The sequence below is a fragment of the Sinohyriopsis cumingii genome, chromosome 2 (genome assembly GCF_028554795.1).
Source record: "Sinohyriopsis cumingii isolate HCF-2022 chromosome 2, ASM2855479v2, whole genome shotgun sequence".
Classification (NCBI taxonomy): Eukaryota; Metazoa; Mollusca; class Bivalvia; order Unionida; family Unionidae; genus Sinohyriopsis; species Sinohyriopsis cumingii.
In genome coordinates this window covers 81,873,624-81,893,731 of record NC_142962.1, presented here as the reverse complement: position 1 = coordinate 81,893,731, position 20,108 = coordinate 81,873,624, and the positions used below count along the sequence as shown (strand labels likewise).

Here is a 20,108-nt window from a genome sequence, read left to right as displayed (position 1 = left end):
AATATGGATATTATAATTATTGTAATGGTGGCTTTCAACGTTTTACGAATGATATGGCCACCAGTACCAGAAAAAAACAAGTTCTTCTCAATAACTACTAAATACAGTTTGTTCCAGCTCTACTGAAGGCATCTTGGGAGAAATGCCTTTGAAGGATTTTACATATGGTGTCGATTCTTTATCCAAAATGGTCACTGTAACAAGTTGTAGCCCCCTCCGCCCCCCCCCCCCAACACTATCAATAACCGCTTCTGAATTTGACATATTTGACAGAAAATGTTAGGCATGGATGGCTTCAAATTTTTACAAAAATGATATTGATTTACTATTTAATATGACCATATTCACTACAAGTAGAAAATCCTGTAAACCATTTCTTAAAACAACGCTCAGCAGAATTTGATCCATTTTGACTTAAAGCATCTTGCCGTGAAGGGCTTTTATGTTTATACAAAAACTATACCAATCCCCTATTAAATATGATGGTATGTACAAATAGAAAGAAAAAACATTTTTACAACTTTATCATCTCGGCAAACCGGTTAACAGAATTTGACCAACTAGCATCATGTTTCACCCAGTCATATTATCCTGACACCAGGCCGACCAGGCATAACACTAACCTCTTAATGCTGAGCGCCAAGCGAGGCAGCTGTTAGTACCACTTTTGTAAGTCTTTAGTATGACTCGGCCGGGGTTCGAACCCACGACCTCTCGCATCAGAGGTGGACGCTCTAACCACTAGGCCACCGAAGCGGTCCTGTTAAATTGAAACTCTCAACTTATGACATTAAAATTTCAACAACCGCCGTGTAATTCAGAAGATACAATCTAAAAACTCGACGTTGAGCATCTAATTTTCATTCAGCGCTGTGGAATTCAACAGATGAAATCTCAATACTCAACACATGAAATAGAACTTTCAACATAAATTCGTTGAACCAATACGTAAACTAAGACTTCTCGACGTATGACATTGAAATTTCAACCACCGCCGTGTAATTCAAACGACACAACCTAAAACCTCGACATAGAAAATATAACTTTCAGCCACTACTGTTTTATTCAAGAGATACATTCTAAAATCTCGACCTAAAAAAATGGAACTTTAAGGACAAGCATTTCTGATGCAACAAGTGAAATTGGAATTTTGGATATGTGACAGAAAAAATTTAAACGGCAGCATTCTGATTGGACCAGCTTTTGTCCGCTACGGTGCCTCATACATGTGGACGTTTTACTTCTTCGTTAACCTGATATACAAGTCGAGGATTGAAGTTAAGGTGACTTTTAAAAATAAAACAAACAAGACTTGGCATGACCTTTAATGTATATGCCCAAGACTATGATATTTGATATACCACATCTTTAAAATGAAAAGGGCAAATAATCACTACCACTAAAACCACTATATCAGTCAGATTTATTCATGATGATGATGATGTTGATGATGATGATGATGATGTTGATGATGATGTTGATGATGATGATGATGATGATGTTGATGATGATGATAACCACCTGATGCACTACGTTTTGTCATATCTTATTTGCAGTAACATTCCTGTTGTATGAACACATTTTTTTAAATAAAAAAAAAGTTTATATGTGATGCAAATAGCCCATAAAAACTCAGGCCGGTGGCATAAAATGTCGAATGTAGTTTGCAAATATTTTCCTTCATAGTGACTATTGGCTGTAAAGCTACCGGTATTATGAAAATATCTGCCTCCATATGTTCAGATTATGTACTCTCAAAACCAAACCAATCTCTATTATTCATATATCAAAATAAGGAAAAACATATTTCTTCACATTTTCTCACGTGCATTATTCTTTAATATAACGAGGATTACCAGTGTGAAAAATGCAGCGAATCCAATCTCTTTAAATCTAGAACCTTGTGCACAAGTGCAGAACTCTTTATTGGAAGCCTGATTCCTGGTATTACTGTAAAAAATCACTCCAGTGAAGACTTATTTTATGCTGTTATCATTAGGTTTCATACTGCAGGAATGTTTGATGTGCATACAAGGTATGATAAACACTCTTTGTAATAGATGCTACCAGCAGACATAAACCTTGTATTTTTTGTTACAGAATTAAAATCTATGTTCTTTATCATTGAAATTTAAATTATTTTTATATAGAATGTTGATGTCCATAAATTTAGCAAAGTGAAATTATGATTAATAAGTTTTAAACTTTTTTATTTTAAATACAGTCGACATGCTATGGCTTGAGCCTTTATACAGCATCTACCTGCATAAACTTGCAAGTAACAGTAGGTGGTACTACTTGTGACTTTTGACTAAGAGTGGACAGCTACACCTGGCTCCCCCAGGAAAGCCTTTTCTGGTGGATGAGACGTCTGAGTAAATAAGCTCATTTCCCAGCTTTGAAGGTAGATGGCAAGAACTGTGACGACATCACAGGGAATCAAATCAGGTTCAGCAGGAACTTAATGGCCTTCCACTCCAGATGTCTCAACATTGTCAGGCCTGGTCGAGAGAGTGAGGGTGACTGACACAACTTTTCCTCACTTAAATCCAACTTATGCACGCATCTTGACAAGTTATTCCCTGCTCTCCGCTAGATACCTTTGAGTCCTGTGGCAATCGGTGTGTGGCAAATCAGCCGGTGTGAATACACAGGAAGTTGTTGCTACACACCTGCACACAGGTGGCTCAGGGCATTTGGTTGCTTTACACTGAACCAAAGCAGCAATGGAACTCTGCAGCCCTCTGAGTGACTGAGCAGCCTTTTTAGGATCACACTGCTCACCTGTCACTAGACATGTCCAGGTGTCATTGGTGAAAATGGCTTTGGCATATGTAGCGTACAACATAATACTCTAACTGAGGTAATGCACATTAGATGACTATCTAATTAACAAGTCTTCCAAAAACCCTCCTGGCGGTGGACAAGTTCACCTAACTCAGCAGCAAACTGTTACATGCAGTCCACATTGATGAGGAAACCAATGCCAGAATTGCTAAAGTAAGTGTGGCCTTTGGCAGACTATGCACAAATATGTGGGAGCACAGAGGCATCAATTTATAAACAAAACTTAAGGTCTACAAATTCACATTGTTGCTGACACTGATGTTTAGTTATAAAACCTGGATGGTGTATAGACACCATGCCAGAAGCTGAAAGAAAAACTGATGAGAATAGAGGTTCCAGACACTAAGGTTCTTACACAGGCAGACATTCCAAAGTATCTACACTCTGCTAATGAAATCACAGTTGAGATTGGCAGGCTGATGAAATCACAGTTGAGATTGGCAGGCCATGTTGCTAGATCACAGTTGAGATTGGCAGGCCATGTTGCTAGAATGTCAGAAGAGCAACTACTAGAGAAGTTCTTTAATGGAAAACTGATGGAGAGAAAGTGATCTCTGGGTAGTCAAAAGACATGCTTCAAAGAATCCCCTAAATCATCCTTGAAACACTAAATACTGACCCTGAGTTTTGGGAAGATCTCACACAAGATCCCTCAGAGAATCCAAACCATTTAGAGATGTCATGATTATTTTCAAACTTGAAGGATGAACAACACCACCTGCATAAACAGATCATGCCCAAAATGTCCCATTTGAACATAAATGTAAATAATTACTGTCGATGATTATTCACCTTTTCAGAGATCATTTTTAAATGGTTTTCTGCACACTCATATTAGGCATCTCTTATACTGAGATATGTATTTCAAATTTTGTGTTCCTTTAAGTATTCCTAATTGACCTTTGAAAAGAAGAGACATCATTCTTTACTTTGGTAATTACACCTTGGTCATATTTTTAACCTTGGCTGCTGACTGAGACACCTAATAGCAACAAGATAGTATGTGCAGAGACAAATTCAGGATGTTTTAATTTTATGGTCTTTCATGAAACGTCTTAAAAGGTATCAGTGAAAAAAGGTATCAGTTTTGTATGTTCAGTATTAAGCTTCAAAAGGCACCATAGAATTTTCAATATGTCTGCTGATTGTTATGATGTCCAGTCATTTGTTTGTCCATCTATCTCTTACCTTGTTTGTTTCTGCTCAATAACTTTAGTTTTCACCATCTGTCATTACCAAACTTTTGCACAATTCACTGCACTTGAAGCCAGAAAGATACTATCGATTTTTACTTCATTAGGTTAATTTTTCGAAACATAAATATTGTTTGTGCACAATAATTTTAAGTTTGCACCACATATTCTAACCAAACTTCTTATGCAGCTCATATCTGAGACAAGAAAAATATCTTTTGACTTTAAGGACAATGAGTCAGAGGTCAAAGCCACAGTGACCAAAAATAGAAAAATAGTTTCTTCATATTAACTTGAGTTCTACAGTAAATATTTTACCAAACTTGATGTATTGGATGCACTTGAGGTAAGAAAAACACTTGATTTTGGACACAGTAGGTCAGAGGTCTAGGTCATACTGATGGAAGGAAAATGGATTAATCACAATAATTTAAGGTCTACACTAGCTAATTTGACTACTGGTAAAAGGCTTGACCTGAGACAAAAACAACATATATAGCTCTTCAGAACAAAAGTTTAAATGCCACTGCCACTAGGACCAGTATATAAAAATGTAATGGTACATTACTGGTAATTACTTAAGGAAACTTTATACAGCGCAGTTGAGGAGAACAGAAACTAACTGAATTTATTCTTGAAAGGCTAGACACACCAAGGTTACAGTGACTTGAAAATGTGTTAATAAATGAGAGTGAATTTAGTTAGGAAAAATAAAAATAAGGGATTTCCTAATATACATAACAGGAAACATTGGGCTGGCATACTGTTTAAAATACCCTAGTTAGAAAATAATGTTTGTGAAAAAGATTATCTCAGGTCTGTTGGCAGTCAGGGTAACTAAAAATGATATGCATCACTAAGGACAAAATATTGATAAAAATACTACAAGATACATGTCTTAGGACCAGTGGGCATTATAATTCAATGCTGTAAATACAGTAAAATTATCAATCCTCAAATACTTGGCTGCTCTCTCAGATAACTCACTCTGTCCTGGTGTTACAGCATTATTTTGTCAATCAACACAAGAAAACATGAACAGTCAAAATCTTGAAGCCAGATTTCAGGCATGAATTTTTAAAGTTTTTCTGTAGTTGCAAAGGTGAATGATGCCAGTAATCAGTATATGAATGATTATTAAGTTTATCTTATTTGTCATCTGCAGAAAAGAAAACATTTATTTTACTAAATTGTCAAAATCATTAAGTTTTAATTATCTTTCTCAAGAGGATTTTTTTTTTTAGTGAGGATAGAAAATTCCTGAGGTTATTTGTAAATGTCACACTTTTTAGAACAGAAAAGGTAGATATCAATTACCATCCTTTGTGGGATCTTTAGAATGATCAATTTTCACTTATTTCCCATCTGGAGTTCTCAAAATTAAAATTTTTACCTTCCTTTGCAGGGTTCTTGAAATGAGGAAAGAAAAATCCCGTGATGCAGCCCGCTCTCGCCGTGGGAAGGAAAATTATGAATTTTATGAACTTGCAAAACTTCTGCCCCTCCCTGCTGCCATAACAAGCCAGCTGGATAAAGCATCTATTATTCGGCTGTCCATCAGTTACTTGAAGTTACGGGAGTTTTCCAGCCATGGTGACCCTCCGTGGAACAGGGATGGTCCCCCTCCTGACAAAACTTTAAAAGGTAACTGTCTTACTGTATTAAGAATTTCATCCCCCATCCCCATGTTGATCAAGCACTATATGGTACTAGTTTTTGTGAAGAAAAAATATTTGAGTACATATAACTTTGATTTATTTGCATAAATCAGAGAGATCAAAATATTGCACCAGCTGAGAATTTTGTCAGTTGTATATTGGAAAATAGGGAACTGTTCAGTGTACCTCATGATGCTGTCCATGAGGGCCATACAGTATATGACTTTATTGCAAGAGTGCCTTGTTATGAAGTACTTAATACAAGTAATTCCACTAAAGAATAATAAGATGAGACCCATGGCCATTGAAATGAGACTTATTACCATTGAAATGAGATCCATGATGATTGAAATGAGACCCATGGCCATTGAAATGAGATCCATGATGATTGAAATGAGACCCATGATGACTGAAATGAGATCCATGATGATTGAAATGAGACCCATGGCCATTGAAATGAGATCCATGATGATTAAAATGAGATCAATGACTAGACTTGTCTGTGAGTAGCAGTCTAGGCAGTTTGCATTTGGACCAGACTTGTCTGTGAGTAGCAGTCTAGGCAGTTTGCATTTGGACCAGACTTGTCTGTGAGTAGCAGTCTAGGCAGTTTGCATTTGGACCAGACTTGTCTGTGAGTAGCAATCTAGGCAGTTTGCATTTGGACCAGAGTTGTCTGTGTGCAGCAGTCTAGGCAGTTTGCATTTGGACCAGACTTGTCTGTGAGTAGCAGTCTAGGCAGTTTGCATTTGGACCAGACTTGTCTGTGAGTAGCAGTCTGGGCAGTTTGCATTTGGACCAGACTTGCCTGTGACTAGCAGTCTAGGCAGTTTGCATTTGGACCAGACTTGCCTGTGAGTAGCAGTCTAGGCAGTTTGCATTTGGACCAGACTTGCCTGTGAGTAGCAGTCTAGGCAGTTTGCATTTGGACCAGACTTGTCTGTGAGTATTTGTGGTAAATATATCATATAGGTCATTTCCACATGTTGGTGTGACCATAATCTTCTGATTAAAATTTATAATACGTTCCTCAAAGATTCAGGTCTATCCCCCAAACCATGACCTTTTTAAAAAATGATCTTGGCATAGGTTCTCCGAGGGTAAGCCCCATCAGCCCGAGCATTTGGATCACGTTAGTCATGTTATATATATAAAGTAACACGCATGCAAATATGGTGATCATGTTGCTAAAAGAACTCCAGTTTGATTTGAAACACCAACAAGTTGACAGCGTTTGATACCCCTGGTGATAATCAGGTTAGAACTTACTTACAAATCAATGAACAGAATGACTAAGTTTTAAGCATTTTTTATATCCTTGATGCCATTTTTTTTAAAAATCAGTAGAAGGTACAAACCAGTGGGATGAAATGAGAATACTATAATTTTTAGTGCTTTTTGGCACACATTTTTCTTGCATTTGTTTCACATGAAAAACTAGTATTATTCTGTCAGAAATGAATTTTGTTATGCTTTATTGGAACTAATTATTTTTGTAGTTTCATTTTCATTTGAACTTTCAATCACTTTTAAATAAATTTCATATGGCTTTCAGGACATATTATAACCATCATTATGCCTGCTTATTTGCACTTTCTTTCTCTCGCTCTTCATTTTTTTTAAATTTCCTTTTTCCCAGGGCCTTATCCAGTAATAACCTGAGATCAGTCATATTTTTTCAAAGAGTTATCATGTGGACCCCCTGATCTTATCTTTGGTGAAATAAGATATTCCTCAGCTGCTGAAGTATCTTAACTTGAACTTCAGAAAAGATAACCTAATAGATATTTAAGTTGATGGTCTGTTTGAATCACAGCACCAAGGTAAACATATCAAAGTTCTGTTGTGTCCATGTGCATTATTTCTTTCTTTTTTTTCTTTAAAAAATTGAATATGTAAATAACTATAGTACCTGTGTGTATGACTTCTGGTGACCAGAGAGAGAGAGAATGCTTCAATCAAATATTGGCATGCAAATAATTTAGTGCATATTAGTATAAATGTCTACTACTGTAGTAGATAACTGATATAAACATTTTAGTATAATTTAGTACAATACACAGATAACATATATGTGTTAACCACTTTACTTCGATTTCTCCACAACTTATGATGTTGAAAAAAATGATGGAAAATTAAATTCAAATGAATACACACATTGTTTGTGTGTGTAGATTGTTTATGCAATTTATTCATTTAAGCTGCAAGCAACATAGACCCTGATCTGGCAGCTGATAATGTCTATGTTGTTTAATTTACTGATTAGTCCTAACATACTGTGTATATGCCAAGACCACGTTTATGTTGTTTGTAGTTGAATCTGACTTGTACGCAAGTATTTGTACTTTATGCTGAAAAGTGTTCTGTATATTACATAATTTTGTCCACAGCTTTATTGTTTATTGTCATAATTATTTGTAAAATGATGAACCATGCATAGACTCCCTATATCTGAGATGGCCATGTGTTGCTAGGGCAGTTTTTAAATGAATGAAACAGAATTGGAAACTAAATAATCTTGTTATCTTCCAGGTGCTCACAGAAGGAGAAATTCAACTGCTATTGCCATGGAAATGTTTGAAAATCACCAAGGCACACATATTCTTCAGGTAAATAAAATTGTTTATGTATATTTTTTATATAATGAAACCTTCCTGAGCAGGTACCTTTTCATAAAGGATATCTGCTTGTAAATAAGACTGCAATGTTTACCAAAATTTCAGAATGTGTGTATGGTATATAATAAGTCAGATGATGCCATTTAACTGAACTGATTTGAAACTTTTCCAGGTTCTGCATCTCACTGATGTAAGTCTTAGAGCTGACAACTAACATTTATATGTAAGCCATTGATAGTGTGCATGCAGTACATTGGCTAGCTTGTGATTGTTAAATTTAGTGTACATCTTTTTTGTCTTGTTATGACAGGATTCAGTTTGTAAGACATGTCTGTGTTGAACATGTATATATGACCCTTTAGGTAAAACATTCATTGGATCGTCATGATATTATTTCATAATGCTACATATGCATACTTGATCAAAAAATTGACAATGCAACAGGACAGACTGCCTGGACAAGTAGACTGGCTAACAACAGATGTACTTCTGGGGGGGAGGTATCAGTCAGGGCCTGAAAATAGCAGTGGTCTGAGGTCTGGGACTTGCAGTATTCTCAGTCTAACCCAAGATATAAACTTGTCGGAAGTCTACCAGACCTCCAACTTTTGAAAAGTTTGTAAAAATAATGGAAATTAAAAGTATTCCTCTGCAGTCTTAGAATTTTTTCTTAAACAGTGAGTAAAATGTCAACAGAATATTTATGCAAACTTATGAACAATGTTACTCAAAAATATTAACACTTTTACAGTGTAATTGACAGTCAGACAGCATACATGCCAACCATTACACTTTTGACTTGATCATTACCCTTTTTCACCAAATTACATTTTACACTTGCCTGTATATGGATGATTTTTGGTACATTAAAATATAAAATAAAATAAAGCAATAAATAGTTGTTTTTTTTTCATTTGTATTATCATCTCTTTAATTCACTCATAAATTTTTGAATATTCTTTAAAGGATTACTGCTGCATAAGAATAGCATAAGAGTTCTTTAACTATTTGCTATTTATAGCAACTCTATATGACCCATTTCCAAGAAAACAGACAAGTCTCTTGAAATATACACTTTTCCACAGATTCATTTTATTGAAAAGCTTGTTAGTTAGCGGACCAGTCTGTACTTTTAAACAGAATAGTGCCAGATGTAATGTGAAGTGCTTTAAATTGTGAGTTATGGATGTTTTTTGAAGAAAGATGTTAGAGCTGATGGAGCAGTTGGATTTTGCAAACTTCCAAACATCTCAGGACAAGGATAAATCAACACCACTTTACAAACTTTAAAGAAGAATTTGAAAGTATGTACTACAGCACTCTAGCACATGATCATGCTGATTGCAAAATTTCAGTTCCAGATCATACTATCCGTGAGTGCGTAATATAAATAATTTTTCAGAATATTTTGTGTTTCTTTTCTGATCTAATCCATGTGGATTTTGCCCTTTGTGCCAAGAATTTTGAGCAGCTGCATAACCAGGTTGGTATAAAAAATAAATGTATATTTTTCATACGTGCTGTAATTAAATTTTTGGCAAGTAATATATAGATTACACTTTTTATGCCCAAATGAAGTTTTTTTGCCAATTATAATAGTTTGTAATTATGCTTATACCTCCCAGGGGGTTGGCATGTATGAGACTGGAAGAACACGTATAGAAAAGTGTGGCTGCCAGTGCTATTTACTTCTAAGTTCGAGTACACTTCCACGTAAGTAGCAAAGTCCCAAGACATAAAGAATAATCTTGTTCAAGGGCCTTCACCTTATTACTTTGAAAGAGACAATTCCAATGTCATCCGCTTGAAGTCTTGCTCAATAAGACTCAAGATGTAATGGTTAGTTAAAAAGTATATGTTCACACATATTACATGATTGGTTCTGTAAGGTTTAATTAGCCACTGATTTCAACATTAAAAAGTGAACTGACCTGCAACACATGGTTCCACTCCAATGAACATAGCATATGATCAGTACAAGTCATGAGTTTATTTAACTTTAGTTTCTCATCCACTGGCAAATCTGAAAAGCTCCAGGATCCCAAAAACAAAGAAAACTGACCTGCAGAAAAATTTATAAGCTAAACAAGGATACAAAGTATGATGAATGCTGTGTTTGTACATTTAAAGAACACTGGAAAACATATTGGCTGTGGTTCAGATATGATCAGAATACAGAAATAATGTTGTGTTCAATTTATTTTTAAGTTCTTAGATTTAGGTGACAGGCCCAGTGCCCAGTACAACAAATTCAAAGGTTGATTTGACTTTTGTTTGATTCAGTTCAAGTTTTATGATAGTGAAAACGAAAACCATTAACTACTGATATTTTATTCAGATCAGTAAAGAAAGGAAACTGCAGTTTAAAAAATAAGCACTTTATTTATTTATTACAACTTGTACATGTAACTATGCTTTTGTATTGAATTTGCTGTTTGTCACAACAGCTCAGCAACTCTGACCTCTTTTTATGCATGTTATAGACATATTTCCTCAGAGGGTGACAGGTTCTGGACCTGCCACCCATCAGCACTACCTGTCTTGAGAAAATAGAGTCTCAGTGCATTGGCTTCTTTATTATTTTGTGCTATGACCTGTCATGAGAGACCACCTGTCTTCAGAGACCATGATTTTTTTGCAGTAGTGGTTCTGCTGTATTATATTCAGTAAAATTGCTCATTTTATAGTACCCAAAAAATCTCAAACTGTCAGTTTAATGACTGAAGGAATTTTTTCTGCATTGCAGCTCATATTCACAAATTGGCCTGGCAAATTCTTGTATTATGTTATGAAGTAAATTTGCACTCATTTATTTGTCTTCAGTAATGCAGTTAGGGTACATGTACTTACAATGTACATATGAAGATTCCACTCCATTATTTTCAATTGACTGACCAGTCTTTGGGCCATCTGTACACGATATTTGATACAGGTAGCTAGCTACACTACATGTCTTGCTAACTTCTCCACTTTATTATGAGTGAAAATGTTTTGAGTTACAGCACTAGCAGATAAATATCTATGTTATGATGGATTTATTTGTTAGTTCACCTTGTCAAAGATCTTTTTTGTATCTTATTGTATTCTTTTGCATCTGTCAGTCATCATGTCATTTTATCTTATTGTATTCATTTGCATCTGTCAGTCATCATGTCATTTTATCTTATGGTATTCATTTGCATCTGTCAGTCATCATGTCATTTTATCTTATTGTATTCTTTTGCATCTGTCAGTCATCATGTCATTTTATCTTATGGTATTCATTTGCATCTGTCAGTCATCATGTCATTTTATTTTATTGTATTCTTTTGCATCTGTCAGTCATCATGTCATTTTATCTTATGGTATTCATTTGCATCTGTCAGTCATCATGTCATTTTATGTTATTGTATTCTTTTGCATCTGTCAGTCATCATGTCATTTTATCTTATGGTATTCATTTGCATCTGTCAGTCATCATATAATTTATCATATTGTAATCTTTTTCATGTGTCAGTCATACATTTTATGTTTTGGTATTCTTTTGCATTTGTCAATCATCATACATTTGATCTTGTGGTATTTTACATCTGTCCAGCATTATACATTATTAGATCTTGTGATATTCTTCTCCATCTGTCAGTCATCATGTCATTTGATCTTATTGTATTCTTTTGCATCTGTTAGTCATGATATATCATTTGATTTTATGGTATTCTTTTAAATCTGTTTGTATTCATGTATCATGTATCTTCACATATGCATGCTTCATCAAGAACTGCAATTACAGAAGCCACCATATTATGTTTTTTTTTTTAAAAACCAGATTTCCAAAAGTAAACCAGCATTAGTGTCTTTGAAGTGTGCCTTAAAGGAGATGCAAATTAGTCAGTTTTAACTTGGGTCTTACAGATAATGGCAGCTAGTCATTCATAATTTGTGTCCTACAAGTGATGCCAAGAAGTTAATTCTAACTTGCGATTCCAACTAATCAATCTTAATGTGTGTCCTATGGGTGATTCAAACTAGACAATTCTAGCTTGGCTGCCATTGACAAGAAGTGGACAAAATTCTTCAAAACCTGCCTTATTGGACACACCTGCCTTATTGGACACACCTGCCTTATTAGAGACCTCCATGTACAGGATATATAATCATTGAGGCAAAATTTGTAAAATCATTGACTTAATTTTATCTAGATCTTTAACTTCTATTTAAAAAATATTCTTCAATGAAGGCAATTTTTTTAGTTTCCATGAGTATCCTTCAGATATGTGTTTCACTGAAAATTGCACGTTAATCAGTTTTCCTATATATTTAGTAAATCTGATTAAACCATCAGAATCATGATCCTTTTATTTTGTGTAATAATAATAAATTAGTAATATTTTGTTGTTGTTGTAATTGTTTCTCAGTTTTGGACATGTTGAAGATATATCCTAGTTCAATGGTACTTATGATCAAGTTTCTGTAGTGACTCTCACCCAGATAATACTTATTAAAATGGATTTAAATATTCATGACTTTGAATAATGTGAGCCAGAGTACTTGTCATTTATCATTGATGATAATCACATTATGAGAAGATTTGTTGAAATATTATTTGATATTAAATGATTATGCAAATATGCACAGAATCCTATAAACTCAGACCCTGCTAAAAACCACTGGGAAGAACTGTCTTTATAGAAATGATCACCAGTGTATTTTGTATGTATATCATTGGAAAGCTTGTTCCTGCCTTGAATCTCAATCACTCAAGGGATTCTCAGAGGATTACGGCAAACCACACGCTACTGAATCACAACTTCAATAATAACATTTTAGACAAGTATGAATGGCACTGGTATTAAATTGGTGATAGATTGTCTCACCAGAGACCTTGCTAAATGCCGACAATAATCAAATTTGAACCCGTCATTTATTATATCTGGCACTCTAATGAATTGTTTTTGGGAAAGTGGGATTCTATAGAGAAGTGAGAATTACTGGAGATTTGTTGAAAGTCATTTTCATCCAGAGAAAATTGACTTTTATTGAGTAGCAAGATGTGAAGACAAACTGTAGTACCTGCCTTTGTCAGCTGCAAAAGGCCTTGTACAATTTCCCACCAGTATTGCACAAGGCAGAAAACATTTATTGGAAGAAGAGAATATAAGGATTTTTTTTTTGGTACCATCATGGATTGCATTTTGGTTCGATGACCTCTCAAATTAAGTTCATGAGGCTGATTATAACATAATTAAGGTCTGATTATACTATAGTTAATTTGAGTTCTGATTATACCATAGTTAACTGAAGTCTGATTTTACCATAGTTAATTGAGGTCTGATTATAACAGTCAGTTGAGGTCTGATTATGCCATAGTCAATTGAAGTCTGATTATACCATAGTTAATTGATGTGTAATTTTACTATAGTTACTTGAGGTCTGATCATACCATAGTTAGTTGAGGTCTGATTATAACATAGTCAGTTGAGGTCTGATTATACCAAGTTAATTTAGGTCAGATTATAGCATAGTTAATTCAGATCTAATTATACCATAGTTAAATGAAGTCTGATTATACCATTGTTAATTGAGGTCTGATTATACTATAGTTAATTGAGGTCTGTTTATGCCATAGTTAACTGAGGTCTGATTATGCCATAGTTAAATGATATCTTTTACTGATAAGCAGTGATGTACTCATCATCATCTTTATTTCCTTTTGTAGAAGATTAATAACATATAAAAAATAAATGGTAATAATAACCAACTTGATGAAAAGTATGATATTGACCTAAAAGTACATATAAAATAATAAAAGATGTAAATAAAATATGCAGTATAGGAGAGTACAACTTAATTACTTGAATTAAACAAAATAAAAACATTTAGCTTACTTTATTAAACCCTGAAAAAATCAATGGACCCATATAGTAATTAAATTGTCCCTATGTCTTTCTATTCATTTGCCTCTCTGTCTGTCCATCAGTCTAGCCAGCTGTTAACAATAGATAACTTTACTGGGAATATTTTATCAGATTTGGTATGCAGCTTTACATTCATTAAACTTTGAAAGAGTTATGTTTCTGACCATTTTTATTGTCTTTGATCAAAGCCATAACTGTCACACCTGCTTAATGTGAACTCTTGTGTAATAATTTTACCCTAACAACCAATAATATTTTTCTCAACTGTTTCAAGCTAGCAAAAAAGAAAACCTAATGATTAATTATCCAATACATTTTGATAATTAACCACTTCAAATATTATATGTTGAAGCAAAAGCAGGACATTGCTTATTACAACTCTAGGTCTTAAACTAAGTAACAGAAAGAAGTGTAAACAAAAATTAAGTAAAATTAACAAGTTATTTATTTATACAAAGTGTATTCTTAGATATCCAAAATAATATGTTAATTTAATCAATGAGCACTTTAGTAATTCCAATGAATGAGTTAAGTAATTCCTTGTGAATTATATCTAAACACAACAGCAAGCTCGGATCATAGACTGATATGAAACAGGAACACACACACACACACACACACACACACACACACACACACACCACTTGAACTAAGACACAATAGACTGTTCTGGAATTCCCTAGATGTGAGTCATTTCTAATTGGAAAGTTGCATCAGATTCTTTCTAGAATTTTCCGACTTCTAAAAGCTATATCTTATTTACAACTTACAGTCATGGACTAAAGTTAGTGGTCTAATGATGTTATTTACAAATGACCATTCACTTAAAGTACAACCTACAATCATGAACAAAAGTTAAACTCACAATATAGATATACATGACATCGATAACCATACCAAACTGATGGGAATTTGATGTACAGCTGATAAATTCAAAATTTCTAAATCCACAATGAATATGCAGATCAAAATTAACTTTTCTGAAGATCTGAACTTGAGTGGACATTTGCCTAAGAGTTGATTCCCCATTTCTTGTGGAAGAGACATTGATCACAAGATAGCTCATTGGTTGCTTACTAAAATGTTTGACTTTCAAAACAAAATTCAAGTCATTATAGAGGGTATCTGTATATATGCTAAAAAACACGTCTAAAAAGAATTTCTAAAAACTAAATTCAGCATCTTTGGTCTAAGGAAGAGGGTTTAATGAAAAGACAAGGGAGAGTACTCAGGAGCAAGACCTCTCATGTCCAGTGTTTACCTAAGGATTTTGAATATATGATAGTTCCACAAGTTTGTGATGGATAAGCTTGAGAAGAGTGAGGTTTTATGATAATGTTACTGTTAACATAGATGAGACACTCATGTATTTGGATCTCTGCCAAGGAAAACAGTGGATAAAGTAAGCACAGAAAGTTTTCTCATTCATATGAATGACTCAGAGAACAGACACATTACTGATGTTTTAGCTGTTTGGGGTTATAATGATGTATTACTGTACCCCCAAAGATTATTTTCAAGGGAAAGAGGAATCTTGATCTTAAGACAGGAAAATGGTGGTTTATTACAATAATGCTGTGATGGATTGAGGAAATTTATTTGTCATTCACCAACAGAGAGTGATCACTATTAGTGATGGTCTCATTTCCAACTCACATCAGTGATGATGTGAAGAATCAGTTGCAACATGGTCATGTTTTGTCAGCAATAATACTTGGGGGTTGCATTATATATCTCCATATTACAGCCTTTTGATGTAGCATAGAAGAGCTACGTCAGCCACAGTTGGATGGACTGGATTGTAGATGCTATGAATGCATTAAATTTTCTAGTGAAAGTGGCAACTCACAGATCAAGACAGAAAACAGATTGTGGTTGTAAATGCAAATGACCATTCAAAGAAAAAGTGCACAGTGATTGTAAAATCTTCCAAGGTGTATAGTATCAGATTCAGTCTGAGTGAAGGTGAAAAATGCTGTGATTATAAACGAGGAACAATTACCTGCATGGACTATATAATGCCAACATTGATAATGAATTTGAAGACTTTTTACTTAATGAGGACCTAAAAGAATCTATGAACATGCTTTACAATTTTATGAGTAAATATAATACAGCGTTATATTTCATTTTCATTCTTTAATGTTGTCTTTATTGAGAATGGCTTAATATCACAATTTAGGAATCTATCAGCCAGTATCTATATCAGTATCTATATATCTTTCGATTGATCGTTCCATCTGTCTGCATACATACATACATACAAAATACATACATACATGCATGCATGGATACATACATACATACATACATACATACATACATACATGCATACACATACATACATACATGACTGACTGACATACACATGTACCTACCTATCTACATACCTACAAATCACACTTAGTAACAACATGTAACTATCCCATGTGAGTTTCAACAGTGGCCTATAGAGCCCTCAAGATTATGAGTCTATGTTTGACCTGAACATTTAGGTGGAAAGTCTTCTCTCTATCTAAAAAAGGGTAAAATTTCCTGAATATTTGATTGATTTACCAAGAAATTAAAAATTGGGTTTGAAAATATAATGTGCAATTTTCAAGTATTTGGCTGATTTTCTGTGTTATTTTTCTTTTTTAAATTAGTGTCAATCCTGCACTCACACATTCTAGAATAGACCTTGTAAGATGGGGAATTTACATGAATCCTGCAATCTCACATCCTAGAATAAACCCTGTTGTTGTTGTTGTTAAATGCCATTTTTCAGCACAAGATAGGCTATACATGGTGGCCAGTATTAATAGTGGAGGAAGAACGTATGTGTATGCATGTATGTATGCCATTTTTCAGCACACATCCAAGAATAGACCCTGTCAGATGGGAATTTACATGAATCCTACAATCACACATCCTAGAATAGACCCTGTAAGATTGGAATTTACATGAATCCTACAATCACACATCCTAGAATAGACCCTGTAAGATGGGAATTTACATGAATCCTGCAATCACACATCCTAGAATAGATCCTGTAAGATGGGAATTTACATGAATCCTACAGTCACACATCCTAGAATAGACCCTGTAAGATGGGAATTTACATGAATCCTACAATCACACATCCTAGAATAGACCCTGTAAGATGGGAATTTACATGAATCCTGCAATCTCACATTCTAGAATAGACCCATTAAGACGGGGAATTTACATGAATCCTACAATCACACATCCTAGATTAGACCCTGTAAGATGGGGAATTTACATGAATCCTGCAATCACACATCCAAGAATAGACCCTGTCAGACTGGGAATTTACAAGAATCCTGCAATCACACATCCTAGAATAGACCCTGTAAGATGGGGAATTTACATGAATCCTACAATCACACATCCTAGAATAGACCCTGTAAGATGGGGAATTTACATGAATCCTGCAATCACACATCCAAGAATAGACCCTGCAAGATGGGAATTTACAGGAATCCTGCAATCACACATCCTAGAATAGACCCTGTAAGATGGGAATTTACAAGAATCCTGCAGTCACACATCCTAGAATAGACTCTGTAAGATGGGAATTTACATGAATCCTGCAATCACACATCCTAGAATAGACCCTGTAAGATGGGAATTTACATGAATCCTGCAATCAAACATCCTAGAATAGACCCTGTAAGATGGGAATTTACATGAATCCTGCAATCATACATCCTAGAATAGACCCTGCAAGATGGAAATTTACAAAAATCCTGCAATCACACATTTTAGAATAGACGTTGTCAGATGGAGAATTTACATGAATCCTGCAATCATACATCCTAGAATTTACATGAATCCTGCAATCACACATCTAAGAATAGACCCTGTAAGATGGGAAATTTAAATGAATACTGCAATCACACATCCTAGAATAGACCCTGTAAGATAGGGAATTTATATGAATCCTGCAATCACACATCCTAGAATAGACCCTGTAAGATGGAAATTTACAAGAATCCTGCAATCACACATTTTAGAATAGACGTCATATGGAGAATTTACATGAATCCTGCAATCACACATCCTAGAATAGACCCTTCAAGATGGGGAATTTATAAGAATCCCGCAATCACACATCCTAGATTAGACCCAGTAAGATGGGGAATTTAGATGAATCGTGCAATCACACATTTTAGAATAGACCCTGTAAGACTGGGAATTTACATGAATCCTGCAATCACACATCCTAGAATTTACATGAATCCTGCTATCACACATCCTAGAATAGACCTGCTAAGAAGGGAACTTTAAATGAAACCTCCAATGACACATTTTAGAATAGACCCAATAAGATAGGGAATTTTTATGAATTCTGCTATCACACATTTTTGTAATAGATCTTGTAAGACTGGGATGTAAACGAATCCTGCAACCACACATCCTAGAATAGACCCTGTTAGAATTGGAATTGATTCCTGGAATCACACATCCTGGAATAGACCATGTGAGAATTGGAATATACATAAATCCTGCATATCTTGTCATTGATGAGATTGGTATATGAACAGATGCTAAATCTTTGTCTGTAATCTGCATACAAGAAATACAACCAGTATATCAACACATTCAAAATGGTACAACTCTACCACTGACAGACCATCTTAAGAAGAAAAGATCATTGATACATGTATTGATAATGTAGCATATCACTGGCTGTGTATTATGAATCATATTGATACATGTATTGATAATGTAGCATATCACTGGCTGTGTATTATGAATCATATTGATACTTGACACTGGTTTATTGTTTCACCCCTAGTCAGTGGAACTCTAATTTCTACCTCCTTGAATAAAAGCAACTATATAAAAGGTAAGAAGTTAAATTCAGGTTTTCAGCATTTTAGCAAATTCTTGGGCTAAAATCTCTGCATTTATTAGTTTTGAAAGGGGAAAAATATGCTTAAATCTTCATGACATCATTATTCATTTGCCGTCATGAAATATCTGGAAGTTCAAGAAAAAAGATTTAGTCAAGCATCATCAAAAGATTAAAAGGCATTGTAATGTTATTTTTGCCAAAAAGATTATGATGTTTGAAAACAAAAAAGTGTAATTGGACCAAAAGAAATTTAAGAATAGTGGGTAGTTTTTATATGAGAAAGAGAATCTCTGAATAGATCCCATATAGTACTGTAGGTTTCAAGAAGCATATGTGTGATAAATTACTTTTATTGGATACAAATGAAACTGACATCATTTATCTTCAGAGATTGGGTGTTATGACTGACATGACTTTATATACATTTGAACTGCTTTTAACAGCAGAAATACTACCACCAAACACCGAAATTTGCATGTCTGTCATTGTTCAACCTCACCAAAGTATAGTGGGAAAAACAATTTTAGTAACTTGATAAACCGTGAAATCTTCTTATTGCTTGATTGAAAAAAGTCATTTAGTAAATGCTTGATTATGGTGGTTGATCTAAAAACTTACTTGATCAGATTGAGATTGGATTCAGATTGAGACTGGTTCATATTCATGCATGTCACAGTTTTTTCATTATGTTCATGACAAATTTACTGCCTGATTTGTATGCATTTATTCATTTTTAAAGGGATGGGTCATAAAATAGGTGGGGTGAGGAGATTCAAACAGCTGTGCTTTCTGAAGAAAATTGTGCAACATGCACATTTTATCATTAGCATTTTAAGCAAATTACTTTTTGGAAGTACTGCACTGATAAAATCCAGAGAATCATATGTTAGCAGGAATTGCCTTCATCTGGAGACTAGAAATGTAATTGCAAGTATGTTTTCTATTGGTTGTGCATTTCTTACAGTGCCAGGAATTGCTACAAGGTGTTATGGCCAGATACAATATGACTCAATGGTCTTAAATTAATTGTTGTTGTT

The 20,108-nt window shown here is 34.5% G+C and overlaps 1 protein-coding gene across 4 annotated transcripts in view; it reads left to right on the top strand.

Annotated features, from left to right (window-relative positions):
* Positions 1-20,108, top strand: part of LOC149805279 (protein trachealess-like) — a 233,496-nt gene that overhangs the window by 119,670 nt on the left and 93,718 nt on the right. For all 4 annotated transcript variants that reach the window (XM_089949123.1, XM_089949128.1, XM_089949138.1 and 1 more), the window contains 2 exons: positions 5,446-5,684; positions 8,231-8,307. In XM_089949123.1, coding sequence (XP_089805249.1) covers positions 5,446-5,684; positions 8,231-8,307 — 316 coding nt within the window. The remainder of the gene's footprint in view (positions 1-5,445; positions 5,685-8,230; positions 8,308-20,108) is intronic.